Source organism: Elephantulus edwardii, unplaced genomic scaffold (genome assembly GCF_000299155.1).
Source record: "Elephantulus edwardii isolate Elephantulus edwardi_28Jun2011 unplaced genomic scaffold, EleEdw1.0 scaffold00424, whole genome shotgun sequence".
Lineage (NCBI taxonomy): Eukaryota > Metazoa > Chordata > Mammalia > Macroscelidea > Macroscelididae > Elephantulus > Elephantulus edwardii.
This window is the reverse complement of record NW_006400174.1, coordinates 1109080-1134127: the sequence shown is the minus strand read 5'-3', so window position 1 is coordinate 1134127 and position 25048 is coordinate 1109080. Positions and strand designations below refer to the sequence as shown.

Below are 25048 nucleotides of genomic sequence, written 5' to 3'. Positions count from 1 at the left end.
GCGTTCCCCCGGCGTTCCCCCTGATAAAAGTTTTTCTGTATAGTTGCTGAAACCTTAACTTATCAGTCTTTTTATTATTTTAAAATTGTTCCAAGAAAAGAAAACCTTAGCAAATGCCCATCACAATTTCCTAAAACAATACATAGATCTAGACACAAAATGAAATAAACAAAAATCCACCCAAATCTACTAGACTTAAAAACAATATTATAAAAAATGAGCACCCATAAATGTATATTTCTTTGCAGGGGGATAAAAATAGATCCTTAGATAAAGTTAATAATTTTCCATATTCTTAAGTGAAGGGATTTATTTAAACCCTTTCATTTACCCTGAATATTAAAACAAACAAAACTAATTTTTTTTTTCTTGAATCACAAGTGTTTATTGCAGCAATTTGGCCAAGGTTCCAATTGGGTGGCCCCGCTGGGGGTGGGCAGACGCCTCTTGCCCAGGGTTGAGCAAGTAAGACAAGGAGAGGGGAGAGGGAGCAAGTGTGGGCCTAGGGTCTCAGAGCTGCGAGAGGATGTTGAGAGCCAGGCTGCAGGTCAGGCCTGTGCCATCCGGCTCCACGTTCAAGGTCTTCACCACACCATCATCTATCACCACGGAGAACCTCTTGAGTCTTAGGTTCCCAAAGAGCGACACCAATGAATCATCCAACAGCAAATCTGTCTCCTTCCCAAAGGCTCCAGTGGGGTCAGCCAGGAGTCGAAACTTGCCTTCTGCAGGGTGGGCTTTCCCCCATTCGTTAGTCACAGAGACGTCGTTGACACTCAGGCAGGCCACCACCTGAGCTCCCTCCACCTTCAGTGCCTCGGCCTGCTCCACAAACCCTGGCAGGTGGGACTGATTTGGAGCAGCCGGGAGTAAAGGCTCCAGGAACGACGAACAGCACCCCCTTCTTGCTCTTGTACAGCTCTGCTAGGTTCACCTTCTTTCCAGGCTCACCTTCAAACACCACCACAGACGGGAGGGTGTCTCCCACCTTGATCGGGGCCATGGCTGCAGAGACTCTGCTGAAACTGCGTGTTCTCCCAGAGGTCCGCCTTGCTGCAGCGCGGGGCTGCCGTCTCGCGCTCACGGGTGCTGCACACTCGATGGCAGCCGCACTAAGTGCCCAGCCGGTTCTCCAGCCCACCATGCCCGCCTGGGGGACAAAACTAAATTCTTAAGGAGCACAATACAAATAGGAACTCATTTCTTGAAAAGTTAGTCCTGGGATTCTAAATGACATTTGAGCATGAGCTTCTTATCAGCATGCTGGTTGGGAGAAAACTAAGCTTACTTATCAAATATGCTGAGTTCTAAAGGATAAAATTTTGGTTTTATTCTTTTTGAACTTGGTACAATTGGCTGGCTAGAGACCTAGTCCTTTATTTTCGATTTCAAACATACTGGTTTCTTCAACTGTACTCTGGAATGTTGTTGTTATGTGCCCTCAAATCAGCTATGAAGCCTAGTGACTCTGTGAACAGTAGATCTGATCGTTTCCCTGTCCTGCACCATTCTTGTGATTTCAGCTAAGTTCAAGCCCATTGTTGCAGTCACTGTGTCAACCTATCTTGTTGAGAAACTTTCTTTCTCTGACTCCCTCCATCTTTTTCTAAGCAGCTCCTCCAGACAACTTGCACAAAACATGTAAGATGCAGTTTCACCGTCCTGGCCTCTAGGGGGCACCCTGGTTGCACTTTCTCCAAGGCAGACGTGTTCTCTTGGCAGTCCATGGGATGTCTTTCTTTGGAAATGATTTACTTTCTTCAAAGTGGTAACAGGAACAAAAATGAAGGTGCTCCCAAAGAGAAATGTAAACCTTCCCTTTCACAGGTGTGGGATAGTCAGTACTTCTTAACAACACCACAACCCAAGGTATTGATTCTTCTTCAGTCTTCCTTATTCACTGTCCAACTTTCAGATGCAAAGGAAGCGGTTACATGGCTTACCTCAGGTGTACTCATAGTCTTTAAATTGACATTGTCGCTCATTCACACTTTAAAGAGGTTCCTGGCAGCATATTTGCCCAATGCAAATCTTTGAAATAGCTAGTTATTTTCTAAAACAATCTTTTATCAGATCATGCTATTTGACCATGCTGTAAGAGTTTCTAATGGGATTATCTGTTTTCCTGTTAGACTAAAGGTGAATGAATCACACCAGACTTAACTTAAGGTTATTGTTTCTGGAGCAAAATACAAATGTTTTGATACTCTGGTCTCCAAAATCTTAAGGTTTGATTGGAACTTGTTGTTGTTTGTGCTCTCGAGTTCACTGCAGCTCTTAGTGATTCTTTACACAACAGCTCTGAAACCTGCCCTATTCTGAGCCAGTCACACTATCTCTGACACACTTACGCCCATTATCTATCTCAGTTACTGTGTCAACCCATCTCATATCTTGATCTGTGAACAGAAAACTCCAACAAGGCCCTTAAAATCTCCCAGTAGAGGGAGCCAAAAGTTCACAAATGGGAAAACAAAGCTGTTTTTGGTTCTTTAGTGGGGGAACATTGCCCCATTTTGTAGTGGGGGAACATTGGTTCTTCAGTGGGGGGAAGCTGTCTCATTCTGTAGTGGTAAAATGCTGTCTTGTTATTCAGTGGGAGAACGCTGGTTCTCTTGTGGAGGAATGCTGCATTGTTCATTAGTGGGGGAGTGTGCCAGGGTTGTATTCTCTCTTCATACCTATTAAATCTGTATGCTGAGCAAATTATTTAAGAAGCTGGACTCTATGAAGTGGAATGGCATCAGGACTGGAGGGAGACTCATCAATAACTTATGTTATACAGATGATACAACCTTGCTTGCTGAAAGTGAGGAGAACTGGAAGAACTTGATACAGAATATCAAGGAATACAGTCTTTGGTATGAACTGCATCTCAGTGTCAAGAAAACAAAGATTGGATTGATAGGCAACATTGTGATGGATGGGGAAGAGATTGAAACTCTCAACAATTTTATCTTGCTTCGATCCACAATTAACACCTATTAGTACCAGCAGTCAGGAAATAAGGAGATGCATTGTGCTGGGCAAATCTGCAGTTTGGAACCTCTCCAAATTATTGAAGAGTAATGATGACAGTTTAAGGACTAAGGTGCATATGATCCAGACCATAGTCTTTCCGATCACTTGCTATGCATCCGAGAGCTGGACAGTGAACAAGGATGACAGAAAAAGAATTGAGGTCTTTTGAGCTGTGATATTGGAGAAAAGCACTGAACATTCCTTGGGCCAAAAGAACAAACAAATATACCTTGGGGAGGGTGCAGCTGGAGTGCTCTTTGGAGGCAACGATTTTGAAGGTCTGTTTCACATACTTTAGGCTTGTGGCTAGGAAGGACATCATGCCTGGAAGGGTGGAGGGACAGTGCAGGAGAGGAAGACCCTAGATGAGATGGATTGATACAGTGACTAGGGCAATTGGTGTGTTGGAGCCAGTTAGACTGGCTTACGACAGAGCAGGCTTCATAATTATTGTACACAGAGTTGCTATGAGTCACAGGTGACTTGATGGCACATAACAACATTTTTATTTTTAGGGAGCTCTGTGTGCATAGTCTGTAGAGAATTGTGCTGCTAACCCAAAGAAGTATTTCTCTAGCAGTTTGAATATATCAGTAGCTTTGAGGGAGAAAGCTGGGAAATCTCTTACTGCATGATTTTCAGACTCCCACAACCATGCTGGCATTATTGAGGAGCATTGATACCAGTTTGAGGACTAAGGTGCGCCTGATTCAGGCCATGGTCTTTTCAATTACTTGGTATTTAGCTGGACAATGACTAAGGATAACAGAAGAATTGATGCCTTTGAGCTGTGGTGCTTTTTTAGAAGAACATGGAATTATAGAAGCATGTAGTGGCAGAAGCCTCTGCATGCAATTATGGAAGTGCCTTCTCTTCTAGTCTCTTTGGTCTCAGCCGCAGAAAAGAGAAGATGTAGGGAACGTCATTGTTTGGAAAGCGTTGCAATAAGATGCACAGGTCCCACTGTTGTGGCTGCAAGGCCTGCCACCTCCAGAAGTCCACCCATGGCAAGTGTGGCTACCCTGCCAATTGCAAGAGAAACTGGAGTGCCAAGGCTAAAAGATGAAATACCACTGGTACTGGTTTTATGAGGCACCTAAAGATTGTATACCACAGAGTCAAGCGTGGAAGCCGTGAAGGAACAACGCCTAAATCCAAGAATTCAAATGTTTAGTTCTTCAATAAATTTTCTGATATTAAAAACATAATTTTAAAAATGCATGTAATAGCAATTTTATATGTATATAGCATAGCAAGTATCACCAGACTGAGAAGGAGAAACATCATCAGTCTGGGCAGCAGCAGTCGAGGCCCTGATTGATATTCAGTTCCCAACTTTGTTCTACCTGGAAAGCCCAATTCCAAGAAAAAGTTTTGAGATTAAACCAAGTTTCAAGTACAAAAATAGGCACAGATGCCTTTATAACTGTTTTGAAGGTCTGAGAAAGGTTACTTGTTAATATTAAACATAACAATCTGAACTATTTTCCTCTCACCTATATACCAAGACATGATCAGGAGTCCTAAACTGACCTACTTAGATAACTTCTAAGAATCCACATGAACTCCATGTTGGATTTCTCCTACAGCACCCAGTGAAATACATGAAGTAAACAGAACAGAAAAAAAAAATAGACCACTATGATAAGCAGCCAGACTTTTCTTTCTTTGATGTCAATCTAGAGACTAAGTTGTGCCTTATCTAGGCCATGGTCTTCTCAGTTGTTTGCTAAGCATCTGAGTATGTACAATGACTAAAGATGACAGAAGAAAAATCGATGCCTTTGAGTTGTGGTGCTGGAGAAAAGTATTAAACATAGCATAAACTGTCAAGACAACAAACAGGTCTGTCCTGGAGAAGGTGACACTAGCTTGCTCCTTTGAGGCCAAGATTTTGAAGCTCGGTCTCACATACTTAGGGCATGTGGCCAGGAGAGACTAGTCCTTGGAGAAGAATATCATGCTCTGAAGGTTAGAGGGACAACACAGGTGAGGAAGACCCTGGATGAGATGGACTTAACACAGTGAGTCAATGGGGACAGGTGTGTCAGAAACTGTGAGATTGGCTCAGGACAGGGCAGGCTTCAGAGTCATTGTTCATAAAGCCACTGTGAGGTGCGGCTGACTCATTGGCACATAAGAACAACGAAGTTGTGCCATAAATTTCTACTAAGTGCCAATGGTCACTTGCCATATTCGTACCAGCTTATCTCTGTAACTGGCAGAGTCTGGCCATCATCAGACCAAGCCAGAGAGGTGCACTGGGGGTTCAGCTTTGCTGCTGTTGCTAAATTCTTGCAGCCCATCCTGTCTCCAAGTCCTACATCTTGCTGCTGGGACCTGTGGCACAGAGCCAGTAGCAGCTGGGGCTAAGGCACAGGACGTTGATGATGTCTCCACCATCTGGCATACAGAGGTACCACATTCATTGAGGTCCCACAGCACAGAGCACAGAGGGATCCATTTGGAGAGACAGTCACAGTGTTCAGGTAGCCTGTGTGGGCAAGGTGGTTGGTTTTCAGCTTGTAGTGAGTGAGCCTGAAAGTTTCACACCTTGACCAACTTGTCCAAGGCACAGGGGATGATGACAGGGTTGAGGCTATTGTGTCAGAAGCAGACACACAACCCTTTCTGAGTTACTTTCATCATGGGCAGCATCCTTGCACACACCCAAAGGATTCCACAGCTTGATGGTTTCCTCTCTGGATGCTGAGACAATCTGCTCTGTCAGAGCAAAGGCCACACTCCACACATCTTCTGTATGGCCTACAAGACCAAAACGGTGTGTGGTGGTATCTGTGGTGAGATCCCAGAGGTGGAGCGTTTCATCTTAACAACCAGACAGGGCCACTGACCATCAGAGGAGATGACCTCATCACTAATAAAGTGGGAGTGACCATGCAGAGCAACCTGAGAAATGCCATAGTTGGTGTCATCCTGGTCAGCTTTCACATGATGAGGGTCTTATCTTGCAAATCAGACATATCTGGGAACTGCCATGTGGCTGCAATCCGAGTCACCCAGCCATTGTGATTCTTGAAGGTGCCACAAAGGGTCATTTGCTCAGTTATGTCTACAGCAGTGCAAAGGTCGTAGCAGGCAGAGGGCAGTGGGTAGCCCCAATACACCACCGGTCCAGCAACTCCTGCTGCAGCTCCATTGAGAAAAAGACTGATTTACACACCGCTTTTGACAAAGGATAGAATACTAGAAGGAAACCTCATCAAAGATAGAAAAGAGCTCAACAGTAAGATCATCCAGCTTGGCTTCCTAGACATATGCAGAACACTCCACTCAACAAATATGCAATACACATTTTTTCCCCCGTGCACATGGTTAACTTTACAGGAGAGATCATATGTAGGCCACAAATCAGGTCTCAGTAAATTTAAAAGTATCAAAATAATACAAACCATATTTACAGATCGCAATGCTATTAAATTAGAAATCAGTAACAGGAAGCTCAAGGAGAACAAAATACATAGAAATGGAATAACACACGGCTTATTTAAAAAACCTACTGAGTGACAGAAGAAATAGCAAGTTAAAGAATTCCTAGAAACAAATATGAATGAAAATCAACATACCAAAGTGTTTTAGATATAGGAAAAAAACAGTGTACAGAGGTCAATTTATAGCTAGCTCACACATCAAAAAAAGAAGAAAGAACCAGGACTTTAATCTATCAACTCCAACTATTATTAAAAAAAAAACCCAACTAATAATCAAACAAGAAAACAAAACACTATAGTATCGGCAGCACAAAGTCTGCCTTCTGATTTTTTACTATATAAAGGCATCACCTATTGTAACGGTTAAGCTTTTGCCGTCTTCCTATCCCTTGGGTCTCTCCAGTCGGTCTGCGCAGCCCAGTCTCACTCTAAATTGTTAACACCATCCTCCTATTAACAGGCCCCGCCCCACCGGGTAGCTCCACCTCTTAGCTAAGCCCCGCCCATCCGACACGTGTCCCGGCCCCGCCCCCAGCCGCTCACCTGGTCTCTGAAGCCGCTAAACCCCACCTTCTGAACGCCCACGCCCCTGCCTCCATCTGACGGCCCCCCCACCCCTGGACAGCCGTCCCTCCTCTCAAGGGGCCAAGTCCCACCCCCGGACAGCCTCCCCGCCCTCTCAGGCGGAGAAGCCCCACCTCTAGGTCGCCGCCCTGCCCCTCAAGTAGCTAAGCCCCACTCCTAGGCCGCCGCCCCATCCTTTGAGCACTCAGGCCCCGCCCCATATGTTAGCCCACCCCCCCCAAGCGCGCAGGTCCCACCCTCAGCTGCGGCCCCGCCCTTCGGCCGCGCCAGTGTCCATGGAGACGCGGCGGCGGTCCTGCGTGACTGAGCTGAGCGGCGGGAAAGCGGAGGGGAGGCCGGGGTTTTCATGAGCGGGCAGGGGGCGACAGGCTTGCGGTTCACCATCTCCAGGCCCCTGGGCTTTCGCGGCGGGATGCGCCCGCGTCCGCGTCAGTCCGGGGGCATCGCGCACACGGCGCCTAGCTGCCAGCTGCCGGGCCCCGAGGCGCAGAAGCGGATCCTGGAGTTGGAGAACAACCTTCAGTTCGTGCAGCAGCAGCACTCAGAGATACTGGTCAAGCTCCACGAGGAGATCGACCACCTGAAGCGAGAGAACAAGGGTGAGTGTGCCGGCGTGAACTGAGCTGGACACTGTCCCGACCACCCGGTATCAGGCCTGGGGAGCCCGTGAACTCGGTGCCCTGGGTCTTCAAACTAGTAAATACCCAAGGCTTAGGGTGGACACAGGACATCACATTCTCCTCTGGTCCTTCAGAAACCTGCCCATAATTTTTAATAGAAGTTGTTGTTGCTGTTAGGTTCTGTCTAGTCGAGGGAGACTCACTGCGACCCCAGGAACAGCGGAGCTGAACTCTGCCCTATCCTGTGCCACCCTCGCCATGAACACACTCGAGTCCATTACTGAAGTATTTTTTCCTTTAGTTTTCACTTAACAGTTGTAAACTTAACTCTGCAATCTTGCTAAACTTGGAGGGAAAGAAAGAAAACATGGAATCCAAAGAACTGTAGTGAAATCACAAAGATTAAAGATACTGGGAGTACACTGGGGTAGCGGGGTGACCTCTGGAGCTATAGAAGGAATGATGTGGTGATTAAGGGAAACGTGAAATGCAGATCACAGGAGAGCTTCCCACAGTCAGCAGTGGTGATCTTGCTGGTCTTGCGGTTCCTGAACCCAAAGCACAATGCTCATGCCTTCTCTCACCTTGCCCAAGACTAGACGCTTGCCCTCCAACCATTCAGTCTTAGCAGTGCAGATAAAAAGACTGGGAACTCTTTGTATTGGGCCTGGCATTTGCCATGGACAGGATGCCAGAATCTGTGTGCTGAAGTTATCATCAAATTTCTCCCCATAGATGGATTTGCCACTGGTACCATTACAATGTTTGAAGTCACCACCCTGATACATAAATCCAGAAATGATTCTGTGAAAGTAGGAACCCTTGTAACCAAATCCTTTTCCTCAATACTCAGAGTGCAGAAGTTTTCTGCTGTCTCTGGGACTTTATCTGCAAACAGCTCAAAGGAGACATACCCTAAAGGTTTGCCATTGACAGATGTAGAAGTAGCCAGTGGGACTGACCATTACTGAGTGCAAGCACTGGAGTGGATGAGAGTTCTGCTGAGGCAGCAGCATTTGCAAAGTCGCAGAAGTATCTTCTTAATAGAAGTTAAACTTTAAAAAAGAAAAAAAGGGTAAACAGCTTGATCAGTATTAACCAGCAATACAGGCAGCTGTGGCTAGGGGTGGGGTGGGGGATGGGGATGCCTGTCCAGCACATGGTCTGCACAAAGGAGGACACTATCCAGTATCCAGCTTTGCTAGAGCTCTTGCCTGTCCATAAACCCCTCCAGCACCTCAGCCCTCTGATACTTGGTTTCCTCGCCTCCTCATCTGCCCCTTTTCTGGGAGCCAAGTGCCACGGCATTGGATGTCCATTCCATCAAGACCCTCCCCACCTTCTTCAGTGTCCCTCAAGTCCAGCCAGCAGTGAGTAGTCCCTGACGTTCAGCATCCTTGGTGTCACTGAGGACACAGACTCGTCCAAGGGCTCTTGGATGACTGGGTCATGTGACTCTCCTGTGTCCTGGATCTCTGTCCTTTAGATATCTCTTGAATGGACAGAGGTTGAAGTTTTCACCACAGGGATCTGTGGCTTGTACAGAAGTGTTGCTGGCTAAGGGCACCCAAGGCCAGGACTTGATAAGGGGAGTTATTGGGGACTCTTGGGGGTTCAGGACTGGGAGAGTTCAGCAAGGAGGGAGAACTGGGCAGAGTAAGACTATTACTCTAAGAGGCTATGGCTACAAAAATAAGGTGCTATTTATAATAAGAGTCTACTTATTAATTATAATATTGTTGTATTTTGTTGAGTTGAATCCAACCCACAGCTGACTTTTCAAAGACTGTAAATCACATTGGAGGAGATTGTCAATCCTCTCCTGTGGAACAGCTGATGGATTCAAATCACGTGCTTTTTGGATTACAGCACTGCTTCTTATCCTCTAGATCACCAGAAGTTCATATTATTATCATCCACTTTGTAATAATGATATTATTACTATAATAAGAATGTGCACTTGGAAAATCTGCTGTCAGGGACCTCTCCAGAGTACTGAGGAGCATTGATGACAGTTTAAAGACTAAAGTGCGCCTGATACAGGCCAAGGTTTTCACAATTAACGTGCTATGCATCATCAAAGAGCTGGACAATGAATGACTAAGGATGACAGGAGAAGAATCCATGCCTTTGATTTGTGGTGCTAGAGAAGAGTATTGAACATACCACGGACTGTCAAGAGAACAAAGAGGTCTGTCTTGGAGAGGATGAAACCAAATTTCTCCTTGGAGGCTGGGATTTTGAAACTCAGTCTCACATACTTTAGGCACGTGGTTAGGGGGACCGATCCTTGGAGAAGGACATCATGCTTGGAAGGGTGGAGGGACACAGTGCAGGACAGGAAGATCCCAGATGAGATGGATTGACACAGTGACTGGGGTAATGAGCGTGTCAGTCATTGAAACTGACTCAGAATAGGGCAGGCTTCAGAGCTATTGAGCAGCATGGTCACTGTAAGTTGTGGGCAACTCAGTGGCACATAACAACAATATGTTTGGTTGGTTTTAGATCTCCACTACAAGCTGATCATGAATCAGAAGCCATCAAAAAAAGGTAAGTCCCACTGTCCAGGGTCTTTAGTGGGAGTAGCCCTACTGACTGCTATGCCCCACCCAGCACTCTGTCTTCTGGCTGACACATTGTGCCCCCGGTGCAGCGCTGCTCCTTGTAGGGTGCTGAGGACAGACATCTACGCACTAGGGACAGCAGGCAGGGCAGCAGGCAGTGTCTTCCCCAAGCAAGTGAGCCTTTGGGGTTCCTGAAGCAGGGTCAGGCTTTGGGGCCAGTGCCTGCCCAGTCATCATTGCCATGCTGGTGTTTCCCTGGTGTAGGTTATTAAGTCTGAACTGTGAGCAGATTTGCCGTGGGCCCCACAGTGCACTAAGGTGGCTCTTGGTACAGCCCTCTGTGGATCGAGAGCTCTGAATGAGGAAGGACTTGAACGCCAGCTCTGCTCTGCTGGGTGACCCCCACAAAGCCCGGTGCCCCCATGTGTCATAGTGATCCTGTCTTACAGCCAGGCCCGAGGCATGTCCACTGTCTGAACCGTACTAGCCCCTGGGTGTGGGTTGAGGTGACTGCCCTGTGGACACTTGGAGAGTTGGGTGATGGGAAGCTTTGCCTGGTGGGACTTTGCTAGGGGTTGTCCTTGTATCCATCACTGTGACTCCTGGACTCTTGTGTTTTGGTCAATGCCAGAATTCCCATGGCCTGCTTTTCTCTCGGCAGCAGATTGGGTAGGGCTGGGCAGAGGACAGTACGAAAGGCCACAGGTGGGCAAGAGTGGGCTTGGACCTGGCCAAACCAAAGCAAGGGGTGCTGGAGCTGTTGCATCTGGGGCTTATGTTCGAATACCGTCCCCCCCCCCCAGACAGCTTCTCCACATCTAGCATCCTGTCCAACAAGTCTGTCGCCAATTCGACCTTGTCAGGCGCCTCACGGCTCTGCCCGGTAGCAAGCAGGCTGTCCTGGCGAGAACTCTGTGCGCTAGACCCAGCTGGAGGGATGGGGAGGAAGGGCAGCTCCTGAGTGGGCGGTGAAAAGAGAGGCCATGATCCCGATGTGCACAAGCACAGCAGCCAGGGTGAAGGTCTCGAGTAGGAAGCAAGTGGGGTGGGACAGGGTGGGGCGTGCCGGATGTGGGTGGGGCGTGTGGGCATGGGTGGAGCTGGGAAATGAGTTGGAGGGCACCTCTGCTCCCACCTCCCCAGGGAGGGTGCCCACTGGCCAGACAGGACAAGCCTCACCAAGATCCCTGAAGTCCCCAGACCGCTCATTCTTTTGACCTGAGTCTAGGAACAGCTCACTCGGCAGCTGCCAGTCCCTTCTCTTTTGTCCCCCACACCTCCCTCCCTTTGTCCTCAATTCCTTTGTCCTCCCCACCTCCCTCATCCCTCCCACCTCCCTTGTCCTCTCACCTTCCTCATCCCTCTCACCTCCCTGGTCCCATCTCCCTTGTCGCCCTCACCTCTTGTCCTAGGATTGGGGAGACCGTTTGGGGGGTTGTGGGTGCCACCCTCTCCCACAGACCAGCTCATGCTTCCTAGCAGCCCACCGAGGGAGGTGGGCACTGCCTTTCCTTACAGAGCAGGAAACTGAGGCAGGCAGGCATTCCTCGGTTGCATGGTCAATCCTGGAGAGCATGTCCATGGTCTGGCCCCTCGGTGACATCTCTGTTGGGTTTGGCCTGCAGCCATCTCTCAAGGCAAGACCAGACCCCAGCCTAGCTACTTTAAGAAGCAGGATTCAAAAGCTGAGGTCTCCCAGGAGGCTGACTTGGAGGGGGAACCCCAGAGCCCAGGGCTGTCACATACTGGCAAACCCAACAGAGGTCCTGGAGCCTGCATGCTGTACCTGGCCAGGTGAGTCCCACCCTTATGTCTGCACAGGGCCCCCGTGCTGCTGGGGCCCCTTAGCATCCCGAGTGCAACCTAGCATTGCCCACCTTATGCATCCAACTCAGGGCTGGCTCTGAACTCTTTTCTTTTTTTTTTTTTCCTTTTCTTCTCCCTGCCTCTTTTTAAACAGTCCCTCCGTAAGGACTATCCACTTAGCTTTGTATCCAAAGACGAAATTTGTAGGTGAAAGGAGTTAGCCTTTGTTACAGACCGGTTAATTTCAGGGTCGAAAATATGGAATGCTTCACGAATTTGCGTGTCATCCTTGTGCAGGGGCCATGCTAATCTTCTCTGTTATCGTTCCAATTTTAGTATATGTGCTGCCGAAGGGAGCACTGGAACTCTTTTCTTCAAGAAACACAACGGCTAGATATACTGAGGGTCATAGCCGCATTGATACATAAACAAGGACTTGCATCTTTTTGGTTAACCCTCCATGCCCAAGCATTATGTCCTCCAGTTCTTGATAACATGCACAGACTATGTGAGAAGAAGTCTCAAGTCTCACCAACCTTGCCTTTGCTCCTTTTAAGAAAAGCTTTGTTCCTTTGATAGTGCATTCATATTCATAAGTAATTCTTCCATAGTCCTTATTCATTGCCCAAACTTAACATATGAAGGGTTTTGTTTACCTGAGCCTTCCTAAAAACTCACAACCTCCTAGCAATTCTATCTTGCAGTAGAGATACCCTCCCAACCCATAGTTTGCAAGGCTGCAGTCTTTTTGGAAGCACACTGCTCTGCCCCAGCAGGTTGGTTCAACCTCGAGTTAGCAGCTGTACTAAAAGCAGGGCTGCTTTTAGTGCATTAAAAGCACACCATCAGGGTGCTTTTAGCCTTTGTGGGGAGGGGTTTTATGTCCAGAGAGAGAACATAATTGTCCTTCTGTGGCCAACATGTCTGGTAGTGCAGGGAGTTGCACTGCCAACTCAAAGTTGGCGCCTCTGATAGTTCAAATCCGCGGGCTGCTCCAACAAAGGAGACCCATCTAATGCTCTCTTTAATCTGGTCCGCTTGAGGAAGGAGTTGTGTGGGCACCGCACTTCCTCACTGTCCCATGTCCCACACTGGTGTGGGTGGGGCAACAAGGGACTGTTTGAGGGGCTCAGGACTCAGTGAATATTTCAGAAACGAAGACGCAGAAGCTCTCAGCATTGGGGCTGCTCCTGGTGTGATCAGCCAGTCCAAGGGCAAGCTGACAGCCTTGGCCAGTCTATCCCCACACCTGCAGAAGCCCAGTACTCTGCACCAGTGTGAGGTGCTCATCCGCCAGCTGTGGAATGCCAACCTCCTACAGGCCCAGGAGGTGAGGCCTGGGCAAAAGGGTGGGCTCTAGACCCAACAGGCCCCTACACATTCCTCCTGCCTTTCAGCTTCAGTACCTCAAGTCCCTGCTTTATGGGAGCCAGGAGCCTTGCGCTGCCGAGGAGCCGGAGCCCAGTTTGCCCAAGTGAGTACCCCTTTCAGGCCACCTTAGTGCCAGGCTTGGCTATGGCTCATGGCCCACTCTCTGTCCCCTTCTGTAGGGACCAGGAGCCCATGCAGTTACCCAGGGTTACCAAGAAAAGCCTGTCTAAGAAATGGTGAGTCCTGGCACTGAGGGGCTGAGGTTGGGTCCCGGGTCCAGTGGGCTTAACCGTGTTGTGGCCTGCCTTTGTCCCCAGCCTGATCCTGAGCCCGGTGCCCATGGCAGAGAGGGCCATCCTGCCTGCCCTCAAGCAGAGCCTGAAAAGCAGCTTCGCCGAGCGGCACAAGCGGCTGCAGGCGGTGCAAAACCGGCGCCTGCACCGCTCAGTGCTTTAAGCCCAGTGGCTGCAGAGGCACCTGTGAGGAGCTAGCCCCTGGGAGGCACTATAGAACCCTGCCACCTTAAGGCAAGATGAATTCTGAGAACTTCTGACAGATAAGATGCTTGATCTCAGAGCTGAGAATTTCTCACCGATTTTACTTTTCTGCATGTACACAAAAGCACATTATGAAGGCAGGTCTTAACCTGCCAGGCTGGAGAATAAACCTTTGTTTCGTTCAATTACTGTCCCATTCTTCACCCTGCCTGGCCCCCATGACTCTTCAGACAACTGGGGCAGGAGGCTCACGCAGGCGCCTTGTGGGAGCCAGCAGAGTCTTCCCTTGGTCAACAAACCCTTCCTGTCTACCCCAGCATCCAGATTTTTCTGAAATGGAGGCACTCCTCCCCTTGTAGGGCCAGCATTCATGCCCTTCTTCTTGCTTTTCAGAACAGTTTAACTTCTGAGCTCCTTTGCTCTCCAGGGCTAGGGTCCCCATGTCCCTGCCTCCACTGTAGGAATTATAGCTGGAGGGTTTGCAGGATACCAAGTGTTGGGTGAGGACAGGTGTGTATCGTGCCCCAGCGAACGGACAAGACAGGGAGCCCAGTAATGGATTCACAGTGAGCACAGGAATAATAAATTTATTTAAGAACCACATATAACGTAAGTAGCACACATACAAAAGGTGGTCTCTCCTGCTGAGGCTGACTGGCCAACTGACATCAGGGTGGCCTGGTGGCACACAGAGTCAGGTGGCTCTGGAGGATGGCGCATGCCCAACCTCAGCTCGGCTTCACTCTGGAATAGGCCGTGGTGGGTGGTGACGTCCCAGCTATTGGTCTAGTCACACTTCATCCTTTCCAGCTGGGCCTCGATGCCTCCACCCAGCTTGCGGGCACAGGGACAGGAGTCCAGGCCATCCCTCCAAAGGGGGAGCCTGCTTCCTGGGATCTCCACTGCCCCGCGACATGACTCATATATTGCAAAGGTGATGTCTGTGTAAACCCAGAGCTGCAGGCAAGGCTCCGTGTGTGGAGGATTTCCCATGTTCTCCTGCGGAAGCAGGTTGAACAGTATCCAAGCACCCAGCACTCTGATGAGACCATGAGTACTGTGCACATGTGCTGGGTGGAAGCAGCGCTGGTGAAGACCAAGTGTGCACCAGTCGAGCGTAGGATGGGGAGCAGAGTGGCAGGCGAGGGGAGGGGCACCCCAGAGGATGCTCCCGCAGACAGCTGTGTTGAGGAAGACTGCCAGCCCTCCCATGGCACAGCGCCGTCAGCCCCACAGCTGCCTGTCTGAGGGTGGGGAAAGATGTGGTAGGTTCCAAGGCGGAAGATAGAAGCAAGAAAGCTAACCTAATCCAGGCTTGCTAAGGAATCGACGCCCAGAACCATGGCACATGTGGCTGTGTCTCCAGCAGGTCTGGAGGTGGCAGGCGGCCCAGGTGCTGCTATGCGGCTGAGAGGCAGGCCTGGTGGACGCTCTGTGCCCAGGTGTTGAGCAGCGCTGTGACTGAGTGCTTGTCGGGGAGCTGCAGCAGCCGTGAAGTCATGCACCGGTGGACCGACTGCAGGAAGGGGTTTGCATCTGCAAGAGAGTGAGCAGGGGTCTTGAGTGTGCCTCCCCAGGGCAGCCCATGCACCCTACGACTGCTCTAATGCCTCCAGTACTCAAACATGGGGGATCTGGACAAGGCTCTGGCAGCCAAGTGGTTAGAAGCTATACTGCAATCCCAAAGGCATACAGTTTGAATCCACCAACTGTTCTATGGGGGAAGGCTGGACAATCTCCTGGGTGACTTACTGCCTCTGAAAACCCATTTGAGGGTCAATTCTAACTCGAGAACAAACAACAAAACTGGAGCTTGGGGAAAAGTCCTCTGGGATCCTTGTCTGTCCACCATGGGGTCTCTCTCCTGACTCTGACTGAGGGTCATGTCATCCAGCATATCCCCATGAGCCTAAGCCCCGCATGGCTAGAGGCCTCATGTAGCTTACACAGAGAACACAGTGACTTCAGGCCAGGCAAGCCTGTTCTCAGGTGTTGCCCCCAAATTTACCCCAGAGAAATCAGTACAAGGTGTCCATGGAGCAGTCACACCCCGTGAGGTAGGGAGTGGGTAGAGGGGGTAACTCCTTGTAGCCCTCACCGTACTGCCACTGCTGGTCAACCCAGAGTGGGCTCTGTGCGGGGTAGTCGGCTGGCACACTGAGCTCCAGGGGTGGCACGCTTGGGAGGTCCTTGTCATCTGCAGCACACAAGGCAGGTCCCATGACTGCCCTGCTGTCTGCCCAGGGTCTTCCTACCCAAGACTCCCAACTGGGACCAGTCCCTACTGTGCACTATATCTCATAAGGGTCCCCTGCTGAAGTTATCCTACTGTGACCAGCCCCTGCTGTTCACCTGGAGCTGTACCTCACACAAGTCCTTTCTGCCCAATGGCACCAACTGTGACCAGCCCCCACAGGAGTTCCCTTGCCAAGTTTCCCCACTGTGACCAGCCTCCACTATCTGCCTAAAGTCCTCCAACCGAAGTGTGCTATCAACCTGAGGCCACACACTCAGGTCTACAAATATCTGGGGTACACTGCAGAACCCACATACAACCTGTGGCCAGCAGGACCACCATTTATTTCTATCAGGGTAGGCATGTGGCCTCAGATTAGGGAGCTAGGTCAGAGCAGGCAGGGCGCCTGAGTAGGGGCAGGCTCTCAAGGGAGGGAAGCTGAGGGGAGGCCTGTGGAAGGGGTCTTGGGGTAGGGGTGTGTGTGCACAGCAGTGTAGGGGATCCCAGGCTTCACCCAGCTTGCAGATCAGGTGGACGGTGCCGTTGTTGCTGCAGTGAGAGGGATCCAAGTTCACCAGGAATTTGGGGTCCAACCGGGCTACCTCCCCCTGTAGCACATTGGGGATGCTCTGGCGCTCATCCTCTTCAAACCTGCGCTTCCGGGTACACACGGAGGGGACCCTGGAGGAAAGTGAGCAGTGAGTAGGGGTAGCCGCAGTCACCCTGGTGGTGGCGGGTTCTGTCCCTTGGCCAATGTCGCATACGTGATTGGTGGACCGTGGATGGCTGCCATGGGCGGCATGAAGGTGCGGTACAGGGAGTGGTTGAAGACGGGTGAGCGGATGTTGGCCAGGACGGCATCCAGGAGGGGCTGACACAGATACTGCTGCTTGGTTGGCGGCACGGGGGGTGGCGGTGGTGTGGGCTAGACAAGAGACATGAATGCTGGGAGGCCGGGGCTCACAGCCCCTGGGTCCCACCTTCCTCATCCAGATTGTGGACCATGGACACTCCCTCCCACCATGATCTGTGGACCACCTCTTTCCGAGCAAGGCCTGGCTGACCTCCTGGGGCCCATGAATTACCACAGCCATGTCGTTCTTGAGTTTCTCCAAGGCGATCTCACACTTCTGCAGTGTTTTCAGGGGGCATCTAGGGTAAGGGGGGGGCATCCTTCAGGGCAGGTGGTTGATCACAGTCCCTCCACAGGACAAGCATAGCCAGTGCCACAGTGACCACTCAGTGTTCCCTGGTCCAGGTGGGACAGTGCTGCCCCTACAGTAGATCCTTTCCACTTAGCAGAATTAGGACCATCAGGAAACAGAATGGAGCCTGGACAGAGGCTAAGGTCATGGGACCACCACTCTTACTAAGGCTGGCCCTGCCCTCTCATGTCCTCATCCTTCAACTCCCTGGGGTCAACGAAGGTCAAAGTCCTGGAGTCCAGCTCCGAGGTTCTCAACAGTTCAGTACTGCCTGGAGTTCTGCCTGATTCAGCAGGAATGGGAGAACCTTTTAGAAGGGGCACTGAGCCTGGTGCTGAGAACTTGTCACTTCTTGGCACACTCAGCTCTTGTCTGCAGCCTCATGGGTGACCACATCTCAGGAATATGCCAGTCACCGCACAGGGTCACTAGTCAGATCTAGACCCACCATGGTTACAGGTGACACGCACCAGCAGGGGACCTAACAAGTGGAAGTGGATGCAACTTCGGCTTTGGCTCCTCAACAGGAGCCCTGGCCAGGGATCAATGTGCTGCCCAGACACCTCTAAACCTACAACACCCTGTTCCCAGGCCAAGGTCACTTGCTGGGGGTGTTTCACCATAGGACATGTGTGCCCGCGACCAGAGTGGGAGCTCGGGAGCATGAGGCCGAGGCTGAAGTTGCTGCTGGGATGCAGTGGCCCCACACTGTACCCTTGTGGACCTTGTGCTCACCGCTTGGAGGGGTCAGTTAGAATGTCCAGGAGGCTCTTCATCTTGCTCAAGTCCTTTTTCCTATCTAGGGCAGAGAGGGGTGGGTGCTCAGACACTGGCGCTGTCCCCCAACCCACAAGCAGCCCACCTGAACCCCGTACCTTCGTTCTTGTCAATCTTGTTAATCATGCGCCGCAGCGGTTCAATATACTTGGAGAGTTGCTTCAGCTTGTCCAGGTACTGCTGCTCCTCGGCCTGGCTGGAGCCGGCAGGGCTCATGACCGAGCTGGGGTTCACTATGTAGACACGGCTGTGAGGGGTGGCTAGACCCCTCCTGCCTCCACCAGTGCCCCATCTCACCCACCTAGGCACCTATTACTTAGCACAAGGATGTGTCTGGGGGCACCCTCCTGGCCCAACTCACCTGGGGTGTTGAGGGGCCCAGGGGAAGGGACGCTGAAGTTCTGCGGGGTTCGTGCGGTGACTGGACTCTGGGAAGGCTGCGGTGAGGGGCTGGGCAGGAAGCTACTAGGGGACGGGGCGGGGCCGGAGCTGCAGCAGAGGAAAGGCATGTTGGGGCAGCTGGTGAGTAGCAAGGGCCTCTGGGGCAGGTGACCCCCCCCCCCACCTACCTGACATTGGAGTTGGGCTGTGAGCCAGGCTGGCCAGGCTGTGGCGATGGCTGGGGAGGTGGGGGCATGGATTGTGGAGTTGGCACCTGCTGTCCTGGTGATGGCGAGGACAGCATGGGGAGGCTGCTCTGGCTGACCTAGGGGCACAGGGAGGCCTTAGCCATTTGTGTTGTTGCCTGGCTCACCCTGCCTGCCCGCCAGCCACCCTGCCTTAAAAAATATCAATGCACAGACACCTCTCCACTCCTTTCCTAATCAGCTAACAACCATCACTGCTCAAGGAAAGTATCAGAACACCAGCCCCTTTTGCAGCTCACCAAAATGCTGCTGCAAAGATCGTCCCTGTGCCACAGCCCACATCCTTCTCTTCCTTGGGCAGAGGCAGCGGCCAGCAAGGGTTCTACACCCCTGCTTTGGGAGTCAGGGACGCTTGCCTTCAGGAGGAAACAGTCAACTCCTTGCCTGTCTGTGGGAGGTCAGACCCAGCTTCTTGTGGTTTCATGAGCCCCACTCCTCAGTATTGACCCTGCCAAGCACACACCCAGTGCCAAGGTCCCCTGACCTTGCTGACCAGGAGCAGGGGAGTGGGGAGAACTTGCTTCCCCTCAGTCCCAAGAGGGGCTGGATAGTGCTGGCCCCCAATAGCACCCCTGGCCCAAAGATTTCCAGGCCAGATGCTGAACTCTGCTTGTGGGCCCTCCACTCAAGGTTTCTAACCCAAAAGTTCTCAAGTGTCATTTCCCTGTCCCCATGGTGCTCAAAGGTGAGAGACAGGCGTCACCATCACAACTACTCAACCATGGACTCGATATGGAAAGCCACACCGCCCAGAGTCAGGAATGACTGTGTGTGAAATGACAGCCAGGGGTCCCCAGGGTTAGCCAGCCTAGAGGATCAAATCCTCATCCCTGTCCTTGTCTTCACTGAGGACAACCACGCCCCTCTCCTGCTCCTCAGGTTCTGCAGACCCACTAAGGGGTGCTGTCAACTGAGGGATGTCCTGGACCAAAGTGTATCCATGCTGTCTCCTGATGTGTGTTCTTTTGGTGCTCTGTCACTGGACATGTGACTAAGGATATGTCTCCCCCACTTTCCTGGCATAGCTTCTGGAGTGTTGGATCAAATCTGTTCAGAAGAGGTGCTGCAGAACCATGAATGAGGATCCTGGAGATAGGAAGTTGTCCTTGCAACCGTCCCCAGACTGCTGGCCCCTCTCAGGACCACCTCACTCTGTAGCCCCACACACCTGTCTCTTCCCATTCCCTGAATCAATTGTCCAGATGAGCTCAGTGCAATGCTGAGGTGTCCATGTCACTGTTATGTGGCTTCTCTAACTCTGGCCAATGGCTCAGAGGGAACCCCAGCACCCCCAATTTCAGGGCAATGCCCAGTAGTCTCCCAAACATCTCAGCATGTGTGTCTACCTCGGGCCCCAGTTCAAAGTCTGAGAAGGTGGAGAGCAGATTCCACGGGTTGGGGAGCAGGTTAGAGATTTCCAGCGAGGAAAATCAACAAAACCAACCAAGGCTGTGCTTTCGTCTCTAAGAGGAATCCAAGACAAGAGGGGCAGAAGGGACCAGGCCCACCATCCCACTAAGATACGCTGAAGGTCAGGAGGCAGCCACCAAAAGTCCATCCTGGGAAAGAGCTGGCCTGGCCAGATGGGTCAGGGAGGAAGATGCCCACCCCTAACGTCCAGGTGACTGGGAGAGGTGGCCAGGCCTCCGCAGCAGAGCGGAGCAAGGTCGAAGGATCAATTCCTTTGTATGGCAAAGTCTCCCGAGAGGCTGCTGTTGACACACACAATCATACACCTCCTCTCTGCAGGATGGCCTCTGACTGACCATTGCAGAACCACTGCCATCACCACACTCCTGGGAAAGACAGAAGCTCAGAGCAAGAAGGGATTTACACCTGCCCCGCTGTGGGATAACAGGCGGGACATTGCCAGGTGCACTCAACAGAAACTTCTCAGTAATTCCTGCAACACAGCTTTACCCAGGAGCAATGTGACATAGGCCCACAACCCAGAGGGCCTGCCTGTGGGCGGAGCCCCAAAATAGGGTGAATGCCGAGAGCAACGGAGAGGAGATAGCGCACTTGGGCCAGCCTAGGGCAGAAGGTCTGTTCCAGTCCCCTGGCACCATCCTTCCTGTACCACATTTGCCTGACAACCCAGAAGCCAACCTACACTCACTTTGCTGGCCCTTGCTCTCTGCCACTTGCGGTACCTCATGCCCACTTCCGAAGTAGAGTAAAACTATGGACCCACCAGTTCACCACTTGTTTGTCATGGTCAAGTGAGGCCTGGTCTGTCCTGCACTGTTCCACAAGTGGCCTAGCCCCCTCATAGAAGCGGGGATGTGACGCCCACTGTGGAGTGGGTGATGAGAACATGATGATGGGATGGCACTGGAGGGTTCTCTCTGAGCATCGTAAAGGCAGTGATGGGACCCACCAGATGAGCAGGACTGAAAGGCTCTGTCACCAGAGCTGGGACCCCGGGTCTCAGGGCACAGGAAGAGGCCAGGTATGGGCCCTGAGCAAGTGCAGGAAGGAAGTCCTGGAGTGAGACAGGCACAGGGAACAGCAACAGTGAACCAAGCGTTCATGTGAGAGAAGAGTGGGCCTGCATCTGAGGTGAGAGGGGGAAATGGAAAATGGTCCTGAGTGAGGATTATGTGTCTGAGTGGACAAGTGGACGGGCAGAGAATGGAGTTCAGATCCCAAACCAAACAGAAAGTACTTGGTTTGTTCAGCTTGCTCAGGAATAAAAATGCTGAGAGAAAAAAAAACTCCAAAATGTATTCCAATACATCACTTGTGAACAGTAAAAACCGTATGCTGATGAACAAGTATGCTTCTACAGGGCCCAGCTCTTGTGCTCTGCACCCTCAGTCATGTGGACAGGTCTGTGATGGTCCTATTTCAGGGAAGCACAGGCGAATGGCAAAATAGAAGAACTGAGGTGGAAGGGGACAGGACAAGGGGCCTGTGGGTGCAAGGGCGGCCTTGGGGCCCAGTATGAGGCAGGCAGTGTCAGACCAGAGCTGCAAAGAGATGGGACCAGAGGCAGTGCCTTCCATTAAAGGATCCCTCTCCATCCACGTTCCCCTCTGAACAGTGCTCAGATAGTTCTCTCCTAAAGCCTCCCTTGATAATCTGATAAGCGTGAGGCAAGCCCGCTTTAAAAAGCAAATCCAGAAAAAACGGAATTGTCCAGCAATCCCTGACTCCAGCCTCCTTGTGTGATAAGGTGTGGCAGTTAACCCCTTAGGACCTATTCTGCACATCCCAACCAGGGCTTCAGGAAGTGCTAAACTTCCACTAGCACTGACAGGGGAGGCCTGGCAAATAAGCCTGCGTGCAGGAGGCTGGCCACTTTCTGTAACGTCTCTGTTACATAACCTACATTCCCCACAGAGCTCATTTCTGGCACTAACAGTGCACTAGCCTGGCCTTACTTTTTCTATCTTCCTTCCCTCCATCTAACTCCCTGGCCCATACTTTATTTTGCCTGCACAACCTGAAGCTGACAGTATGTGCAGGTGACAGGAGGCACGGGGAGAAGGCACAAGGGAGAGTGGGTCTGAGATCTCTAAGAAACCAGAGAATGTCAGTGGTCCGGAGGGGAGTGTGGAGCCAAGGGAAGACTGGAGAGTAGTACACAAGACCCAGGGCAAAGGGTAGGGGTCAAAGGAGCCAGGTGAGGCATGTGGGGCCACTGAGAAGCAGGGAACATGGTCAGCCACGAGGAAAAAGAATGTCAGCAATGCCAGAGGGAGAGCACGCTTTCAAAAGGTCTGAGATAAATGAAACAAAATCGTAAAATGTGTGAAAATAAACTCTGCGTCCATCTTCTGGGGAAAATGAAACATAAGGACTTCCTGATATTAAGCTGAAATAAAAACAACCCCAATCAACCAAACAGACCATATGTTGCCCATATCCCCTCAAGAAATATGCAATGGACTTCGCCTCATGAAAAGAGAAGAGGGCGAGCCTGGCTTGGCACTGGCCAGCAGCTGTCCCTGATGGCGGGGAGCAGCACCTGATGTTAAATACCTGAGCCGGGGGCTGTCCACCTGCGGGAAGGGTGCCTGGCGGTGCGGCTGATACATCGGTGGAGGGTGGGAACCGGGCTCTTACTTGCATCCCGCCTTGGACCATGGTTGCGGTGATCATCTTTGGGGATAGAGGGACACAGACAAAGTCATCGCAACGCAGAAATGTAGTGCACAGGTGGACTGAGGCAGAGGACCAGGTGCCCATGGCAAGGTGCTTTCTGGCACGTGGGCAAAGGAATTGAGGTGGGCCCCAACATATCTAAACGTCAGCATCTGGAGGTCCACTCAGCTCTGGGATGTGAGAGACCTCAAAGATGCCACCTACAGGCCGTTCCAGTGCTGCAGGCCTTTGGGTGCTGTCCCGAGGAAATCCCAGGTCTGTGAATAAGCACCACCCCTCCCCAGAGCAGTGGCCAGAATCATCGAGGTCAGTGGTTGGGCATGTAAAATGACAGGCTATGTGGACAGATGTACGCCACCAGGCCTGCTGGCAGAAAGAGTTCTCTGTGAACGAGGCAGGGCGCCCACCTGCAGAGGCCCTTTCAACACGACTCCGTCTAACTAGCTGGCCACCGAAGGAGAAACAGTTCTAGGGATCTGCACTCATCACTGTCTGTCCCTTAGCATCTCTCAGTTCTGGAAAAGTGTCAGAAATGGTTCTTTCCATATGGAACTGAAGATGAAGAGGTAGAAGATGCACGGAGGCTGCCTGGGAGCTGAAGCAGGGAACACCCTCTGAAGAGTCCACCCTGTGAGTGCAACTGTGTCAAGTCGGGGAAACGAGGCCAGCCCCCTTTGCCCTGCCATGGCTTTGTCCCGTTAGTGCGAAAATCTTGGCCACTGTCACCTGGGAGGGTGTGTGGGCACTGTGTAACAGTGCCACTCCATTGATGTTACCCGGGAACAACCTTCCCAAACAAGGTGGTGACGCCCTGGAGAGTGAGGCAGGTGGCCTAAGAGGAGCACAGATCTATTGTGAGGAAAGGGGTCAAAGAATCCAACTTTATTGAATTGTTTCTCTTACAACTGAGAAAACTTGATGACTCATTTTCTAATGAGACCCTTCAGCTTGGGTTGACTGACGCTCACCAAAAGACTGCAGCAAGCACCTGCCCAGCCCTGCCAAGTTCATGCCAGTCTTTGAGGGTCTCCCTAAAGCCCCCCAAGCTCCATGGGAGCAGCTATGCCACGACTACACAACATGCATGCCCATGCTCAGTACCCATCTGTGATGATCACTTCCTGATCCCTCTGGTTATGGAGATTGTCCACAGTGCCAACAATCAGTTATTTAAAAAAGACAAGATTTAAAAGAGCCTCCAAAGCCCCCGCAGTGAGACTGTTCAGAAAGGGAGAGCCTCCTCCCTACTTCTCTTCTTGTTGTGTGTGGACAGGGAAGGGAAGCCAAGTCAGGGAACACCAACAGCAGCTACGAGCAGATTGCACTTCCATGGTTCCCACAGTAGTTCAGTGGCTCTATCTGGGAGGTAGCTTGCTGTAAATTGCTATCTGTGTGGTAGCACAGAGCAAGATCAGCCCAGCATCTTTGGATTCTGGTTACACAGACAATGACAAAGGCGCAGATGGGTTTCTGCCACGTAGCCAGCAGCCACTCTGCGAGTTAATCCTGTGTCAAGGCAGGCAGCACAGTGTCATTTACAGAAGCAGAATCTCACGATCTCAGGACAAGGCAGGAATGAAGGACAGTGGATAAATTTACAAGGGGAAAAAGAAAATAAAATCATAGGTATTCTAGCAATGTTTACCAATGGTTCTTAACGCATAAGAGCATTTTCACTTCACACGTGGAAAAAAGCTTAACATAAAGTGCCATGTACAACATGACCTCAGTCTGGAGGATCAGTACAAAGGAAAACCACTTCACCAAAATATTTATAGGGTTCCCGTCCCCTTACTTATTTATATTCCCTGAAAGAGCCCAAGTGTTGCATTGTTAAAGTGGCTGGCTACAAACAAAAGTCAACTCATCTTTAGAACCCTGAGAGAGAGAGAATCCCCAGCAGTCTGTTTCCAGAAAGATGGACACTGGAAACCCTGTGGGGCAGCTCTGCCCTTGCCTGCAGGGTAGCTACAAGTTTCCCTTGACTCAATGTATTCCCAGTCACCACACAGGAATTCTGGAAGGAGCATCTGCAGCCCGGTCTTGTCTCCTGTTCTGGTCCAGCGCTCAGGAGAAGGTGGCTGCAGACCTGAAGGGTTGGCCTTGAATGGGGGTGGGGGCCCGCACCTCACCCAGCTGGTCACTCCCCGGGCC

General features: G+C 51.1%; 2 protein-coding genes and 2 pseudogenes across 3 annotated transcripts in view; 1 reads left to right on the top strand and 3 right to left on the bottom strand.

The window, feature by feature from the left end:
- Positions 1-510: 510 nt before the first annotated feature.
- LOC102851542 lies at positions 511-1024 on the bottom strand (annotated as a pseudogene).
- A 4166-nt stretch (positions 1025-5190) lies between these two features.
- LOC102851127 lies at positions 5191-6086 on the bottom strand (annotated as a pseudogene).
- A 1384-nt stretch (positions 6087-7470) lies between these two features.
- On the top strand, positions 7471-13878 carry LOC102857664 (coiled-coil domain-containing protein 74B-like). Its single transcript, XM_006902534.1, has 8 exons — positions 7471-7657; positions 10187-10235; positions 11053-11108; positions 11871-12039; positions 13204-13381; positions 13449-13525; positions 13602-13658; positions 13740-13878. Exons 1-8 carry the CDS (start codon positions 7471-7473, stop codon positions 13876-13878), a joined length of 912 nt encoding a protein of 303 aa, XP_006902596.1.
- A 1440-nt stretch (positions 13879-15318) lies between these two features.
- MED15 (mediator complex subunit 15) overlaps positions 15319-25048 on the bottom strand; it is a 77681-nt gene continuing 67951 nt past the window's right edge. Inside the window, exons 9-18 of one of the 2 annotated variants that reach the window (XM_006902525.1) lie at positions 22772-22891; positions 18707-18843; positions 18499-18626; positions 18236-18370; positions 18096-18159; positions 17241-17307; positions 16920-17080; positions 16670-16836; positions 16018-16116; positions 15319-15455 (exon numbers count right to left, since the gene is read on the bottom strand). In XM_006902525.1, the coding sequence (XP_006902587.1) occupies positions 15319-15455; positions 16018-16116; positions 16670-16836; positions 16920-17080; positions 17241-17307; positions 18096-18159; positions 18236-18370; positions 18499-18626; positions 18707-18843; positions 22772-22891 (1215 nt within the window). The remainder of the gene's footprint in view (positions 15456-16017; positions 16117-16669; positions 16837-16919; positions 17081-17240; positions 17308-18095; positions 18160-18235; positions 18371-18498; positions 18627-18706; positions 18844-22771; positions 22892-25048) is intronic. The other variant, XM_006902524.1, reaches the window with a different exon arrangement.